The sequence below is a fragment of the Schistocerca nitens genome, chromosome 7 (assembly GCF_023898315.1).
Source record: "Schistocerca nitens isolate TAMUIC-IGC-003100 chromosome 7, iqSchNite1.1, whole genome shotgun sequence".
Classification (NCBI taxonomy): domain Eukaryota; kingdom Metazoa; phylum Arthropoda; class Insecta; order Orthoptera; family Acrididae; genus Schistocerca; species Schistocerca nitens.
The window spans coordinates 624,938,885-624,945,724 of NC_064620.1; the positions used below are offsets into that span (position 1 = coordinate 624,938,885).

Here is a 6,840-nt window from a genome sequence, read left to right on the forward strand (position 1 = left end):
TATGCATCTCAAACTGGATGCACTGAGGATGAGAAGGACAAGTGTTGGAACAGTCTGGAAGCCCTCCTTCGAGCAATTCCACAGGGTGAGTCCACTATTGTTGGAGGAGATTTAAACGGACATGTCAGGGCTAACAAAGAAGGATATATGCGATGCCATGGAGGACGTGGGCTCAGTGTGTGGAACGATGATAGATGTCGGATACTTGATTTTGCAGAAGCATATGATTTCATTGTGACCAACACATACTTTAAAAAGAGGCCAACATATCTGGCTGCTTATACAAGTGGAGGTCATGCTACTCAGATCAATTATTGGCTAGTTTGTCAACAAGACATGAAGCTGGTAACAGATACCAAAGTAATTCCGTATGACTGCATCACCCCTTAACACTGATTGCTTGTCTTCGATATTTGTAAGTGTGTTATACGACACAAACCTCAATCTAAGTCTGGGCCTCAGTGAATTAAGTGGTGACGAATGAATACCCAGCAAAACAAGTTGATGACAGCCTTCACAAACTTCTCCGTGAAGACCGATCAGTCGGTTGAACATTTGGAAAGATGCTGTGGAACAGAAATATCGAGCAGCAACAAAAATGCTGGGAAAAACCATACCTGGAAGAAAATACATTGAATAACAAACCTGGTGGTGGACACAAAGTCAAACAAGCAATCAGGGAGAAGAAGATGGCATACAAGACTTGGTGGTACTCACGACTTGACCTTAAATCGGCAGTAAAAACAGCAGTAGCTGCAGCAAAAGAGCAGTACTACCAGACACTGTATGACCAGCATGACACACCATTGGGAGAAAACATCATCTGCTGTCTTGCTAAGTCACATTGCTGTTCAGCTCAGTACATTGGACACGTCATGCTCATCAATGGAGCCAAAGCCAAACTGCTAAGAGACAAACAATCTATTCTCCAGAATTGGGCAGACTACTTTCATAACATCAGCAACAAAGAGATTATGCATCCTGATGCTACCTTAGGACCCGTCCCTTCGATTTCATCTAAGGAAGTAATGCTTGGCATCAGCAAGATGAAAAATGGAAAAGCAACTGGCCCAGATGACCTACCAGCAGAAATCAGGAAAATTCTCAGAAAGCCTGCTTCATAATTCCTTGCCTCACTCTTCAACCAAATTTTCACCAAAAAACAACTTCCACAAACATGGGCAACTAGCATAACAGTACCAATCTGGAAGGAAAAGGAGATGTGAACAATTGCATGACTTATTGCCCTATTCTACTCCTCAGTCATACTTTAAAGGTCTTTGAACAGGTACTTGATAGCAGACTCAAGTATTGTCACTGTAACACTAAACCGGTGTGGATTTGTTAAGGGATGCAGCACCATCAATCCTATACATGCCATGCGCCTTTTGATGGAAAAACACAGAGAGAGACAGAAGAGTGTACAAATGGCATTTCTAGACCTAGAAAAGGCTTTTGACCATATCCCATATGATCTTACTTGGCGAGCTCTTCACTTCCACACCATCCCTGAAGAGTTTTTAAGCTGAGTGCACCTTTTGTACCGTAATTCCACTAGTGTTGTTTGGAGTCCTGCTGGAACCTCTCCACCCTTCAGTATCACTGTGGGTGTTCATCAGGGTTCTGCCCTTTCACCATTGCTGTTCATCCTTTGCATGGATACAGCAACAGCTGACATACAGACTTCACATTCTGGTATCCTTCTTTATGCAGACGATGTGGTACTTGCTGACCAGGCCCACCCTGAACTCCAGCAACAGGTTCAGATGTGGAAGGACAGACTGGCTGAAAATGGACTCCACCTCAATGTCCAGAAGACCGGGTACCTAGAATGTGGCTCCAAAACCAGAGGCACCACAAGTATCAGCAAAATTACCTGTAGAATACCATGTATTTTAAGCACCTTGTGTCTGTTTTCACCTCATACTGCGACACAACTCTTGATATTTGGGTGAGGGTGAATGTAGCTTGGTCCAAGTGATGACAGGTCACTGGAGTCCTCTGCATTAAAAAGATGCCTCAGTATCTAAAGGCAAAAGTATATAAGACCATGGTATGCCCAGCATCAATGTATGGGACTGAGTGTTGCTCTGTGACAAAACAACAGGAGCAAATATTACACACCATGGAGATGAAGATGCTTCAATTGTCCATGGGGCTGACATGATGTGACCACATAAACAATACAGATGTCCAGCAAAGGCTTGGTGTCTCGCCAATCACCTACAAAGTGAGGGAAGAATGTCTCAGTTGGTACATCCACATTATGAGAAAGCAAGACAACTCAGTTGCAAAAACAGTGCTCTACATCAACCCACAAGGACCAAAACCATGAGGAAAACTGGCAGAGAGATGGACTGACAACAAACAGCAGAAAAAGTCAGGATTAATGCTTGGAAAGAGACTGGGGAAGTACAATCGGTCTACAAAAGAGATTGCTTACAAATCACTTGTGTGACCCATCCTAGAATATCACTTAAGTGTGTGGGACTCTTACCAGATAGGACTAACAGGGGTTATTCAACATATACAGAGAAGGGCAGCATGAATGGCCACAGGTTTATTTAATCTGTGGGAGAGTGTCACAGAGATACTGAAGGAAATGAACTGGAAGATTCTTGAAGATAGATGTAAACTATCCCGAGAAAGTCTGTTAACAAAGCTTCAAGGACCGGCTTTAAATGATTTCTCTACGGATGTACTACAAGCCCGCTGCATGTTGCTCACATAGATATCATGAGGATATGATTAGAATACTAACGCATTCAAACAGTCATTCCTCCCACACTCCATACATGAATAGATCAGGAAGAAAAGCTAATGACTGGTAAACTGGGACGTACAATCTGCCATGCACATGATGGCGGTTTTCTGAGTACAGATTAAGTTGTAGATGTGGATGTAGAAGCTGAGGATGAGTGACATGGAGTTGGTGCCCCAATGGTTGGACTGAGAACTCGACCTGAATAAAAAGAATGCATGTTTTAAGGGAATATGGCAGTCCAGCCCACCAATCCATTGACACTTTACATGCATCAGGCAGTCTGGATGTGCACCTCCCTGGTGTCTCTGGTGAACCAACTTTAGATCCTTCCCTCTCCTCCCCATGCCCCTCTCCCCCCGCACCGCCTCCCCCACTCTATAGGTGGTGATGTTTCTGACTGTTATGTTAACAGACTTTGCAAGTTTGGTTGCAACAGCGTTGACCTGAAAGATAAACGTCGCTGCCCTTCCTATTATGGCTTGCAACAACTGTGTTCTACATCACGTGGCACTGCCCTGAGGCCTCTCGTGTGGCGAGTGATGTCACAGCACTGTTACCCATTTCACATCTCGTTCTAACCTGTGTAAACACACTGAAATTGTAGTTATCATATGAAAGTATCAAGTCTGCTGCCTATGCTCAGACTTTTTTGTGTGTTTACTTTTGTGGGCAGGTGGATATATGTGTGTGTGTGTGTGTGTGTGTGTGTGTGTGTGTGTGTGTGTGTGTGTTGTGTGTGTGTGTGTGTGTGTGTGTGTGTGTGTGTGTGTGTGTGGCTGGCCATCTCCTAAAGTGACACCGTACGACAGTGTCTAGGTGGTGGATGGAGTTGCCATTTCATTTTCTGAAGTGAAACTTCTCCGCTAAAAAAGCAGCTGCAGAGTGTTTCTGCAATTTTCAGGCCACTAGGAATACTGTTTCCCTCTGGTATCCTGCATACTATCACTCTGCCTGCTCTCTGCCTTGTGTGTCTGGTTTCCAGTCCTAGAGTTCCATTGCTGGCTTCCAATAGCCTTCAGCTTAGCAATGTACCAGTCAATATATTGTCAATATAAGACATAGAACAATTTTTTATAGTATTCTGCTGAATTGGAAGATTGATTCCAAATCCATTGCATACTGGTGAATATTTATCTTTTGAAATTCTTCAGTTCAGTACATCACAGTTGTCAATAATGACTTTAGTAGAATTACTCTTAGTGTCTTTGCATAGAATGTACTTCAAGGACTGAACTCTTAGGCATGAATATAGGTGTGATGTCATCCTTACATTGTGCCTTGCTCATCCAGTTGCACTAAAGCAATACGTAAGCAATGAAGTTTGTTACTGTTAGGCCATTCTTTTGATCAGTTATGAAGAATGTGGTACAGGAACTTTTTACTCTCAGTACATTACATAGTATAATACTTCTGTCTATGAAATGGCTCTGCAACAGCTTCAACAGATGTAATGTTGAAGGAAAAGCAACTGCTCTTGGTTCAGAAAATATTGTACTTTTATCAACAAAAGCTTGGATACTTTTTACACCCATATTACTTGTCATGGCTACAACAATTGTTGCAGATTCTTAGACAGTCTTGATGAAAGTCTGAAGAAAACTAAGAAGATTCGTAGACAGTCTTGCTGAAAGTCTGAAGAAAACTGCTAGCCATAACAGTATATTAGTTGTAATAACCACATTCCTTATACAACCTGTGAATCATGCAAACCTGAACATCAGAGTGAGGTAATGCAGTGCTTGTGATGTTCAGAAACATGGTGCAACGTTCCTTCAGGCACACATGCATGTCCAAATGAACACTGCATCATACTTGTGAACAACATAGGCACTGCATTAGTGTATGTAGCTGCTGACCCAGCATAAGCAACTTTCAATTAAAAATTAAAATATTTCTACTGCACAGTAATATATGTAATGAATCCAAGAATGAGTTGAACACACATGGTTGACAATATAAGGAAGTTTGGGTCTGCCCATGAATCATATTCCAATAGAGTAGTGCTAAGGGCACCGTGTGTGATAAGGGAAAATCTGGGTTAGTCCCGGTCTGGCTGACATTTTCATTGTCGTCATTCCATTATACAACTGATTGTTGTCTATATTTGCAACAGTGGATAATTTTATAAACATTGAAGTGTCAACCTACTGGTATGCCCACCAATGGTAAATGTGGGACATCTACAGGGAGGGACATCTACAGGGATATCGGGTCCGCCATTAAATTTTGATGGATGTGTGAAGTGTTGCACTGCATGACAAAGGAATTCGTTATTTCCACAAGTAACTGTATGGTTTTCTGGATAGTGTTCTTAAGTCAGTGCATGGGCAATGTCATATGAAATCCACATTACCCCTTGTTTCTATTTAAAAGATGGATGAGATATTTTTGTGTTGTAAAACATTTGGACAGGATACTGCCTACGCTTCTGCATCATGTGTAGTGTTGCGGAATAGTAAATAGTTGGAAACGTGGACTATTGTCAAAGTTTTGTTGCCTATGCCAAGAGCCAGAGGCAGTAGGTTAGCCAAGAGGTAAGAGGATTGCACATATATCGGAATCTGTCATCATGCAGGGGCAATGGCCTGGTTACACACAACAAGCAAGAGAAATGCTTAGCACGCGGGTTTGTGTTAGACGGAGACTTTCGTAGAGTGCAAGAAAGAGGTATAGCATCAGCTGTACTGCATTTCGCAACTTTGCGTAAGTCTGCCATAACAACACATGGACAGCCCTCACAGTTGTACTTCTGCCAGAGCTTCATCTCATACCTTTGAAACATCACTGAAGTTCTCCTACATACTTTCTGGAACTAGCACTCCTGGAAGAAAGAATATTTTGGAGTCATGGCTTAGCCACAACCTGAGGGATGATATTCAGGAGTGTTGGTCCCACAATGTATACACGAGAATGTCTGTGAAATGTGGAAGGTAAGAGATGAGATACTTGCAGAGATCCAGCTGCGAGGGAAGGTCATGAGTCATATTTGAGTAGCTCATTTGGTAGAGCCCTTGCCGGTGAAAGATGAAGTTCCTGAAATTCAGCCACAGTCGGGCACACCATTTTAATCTGCCTGAAAGTTGTCTTGAAAACAATTCAAGACGTGATGTGTACATGATCACAGCATGACATTCCAACCTCACCTTTACCCCCATCAATAGATCCTAGCTCAGTTGGTTTGAGACAAGATGTTGGAACTGGTTGACTGATACTTGTCACTCCATCTATATCATGAGTTTTCAAATCACGTTCTTGTTGTGGTCTCCAGTCCAAATACTGATTTATGCAACTGTCCTTAACAACACAAAAATACCATTTATTCTGAGCTCTATTTTGGCACCACTGAAATTCAATACTGCTTGGTGTTAATTTTAAAAATCTACTCTGAAAATCTACTATGTGACAGCTTATGCCCTCGTTACATCTGGTCCAACATAATATGCATCAAATCTGTCTCATTTCCACTGTTCAAACTTCTCTTTCTCCATAATTGTTACCATAGCTTTCATTAGTTGTTTTGACAGAATCAGTGTGATCTTTTCATCCTCACACATACCAAATGTATAACTGATAACCAGAACACCATATCGTGCAAAACAGCAAGTCAGTTTAAAGAAAGATTCAGAGGCAGGCCGCTACTGATAGGTTTTGAAAAACATGAAAGTATTACAGAGACTGGCAACTTAATTTGGAATACTTGGAGGGAAAGCAACCACCTCTTTGAGGAACACTATTGAGAAAATTTAGAAAACCAGCATTTCACGCTGACTGCAGAACGATCCTACTGCTGGCAACATACATTTTGCATAAATACCATGGGGATAAGCTTGGAGAGATTAGGGCTTGTACAGAGGCATATAGATACTTGTTTTTCCCCTCACTGTGTTTGTGAGTGGAATAGAAATGGAAGTGACTAGTTGTGGTACAGGATACCCTCAGCCACACATCACATGCTGGCTTGTAGAGTATGTAAGTACGTTTATTTATTTATTTTCATTGGATCTGTAGACAACATACATTGTGTGGAGCAAGTCAAATTAGTATCACAAGTATTGAAATAATATAATATGCTTAGT

General features: G+C 41.8%; 1 protein-coding gene across 1 annotated transcript; it reads left to right on the plus strand.

The window, feature by feature from the left end:
- The first annotated feature begins 563 nt into the window (after nucleotides 1-563).
- Nucleotides 564-1,124, plus strand: LOC126195797 (uncharacterized). Its single transcript, XM_049934433.1, has one exon. It carries the CDS (start codon nucleotides 564-566, stop codon nucleotides 1,122-1,124), a length of 561 nt encoding a protein of 186 aa, XP_049790390.1.
- Nucleotides 1,125-6,840: the final 5,716 nt, after the last annotated feature.

Coding starts and splice junctions, on each gene's coding strand:
- LOC126195797 (XM_049934433.1), top strand. CDS start 564: ATGCTGTGGAACAGAAATATCGAGCAGCAACAAAAATGCTGGGAAAAA.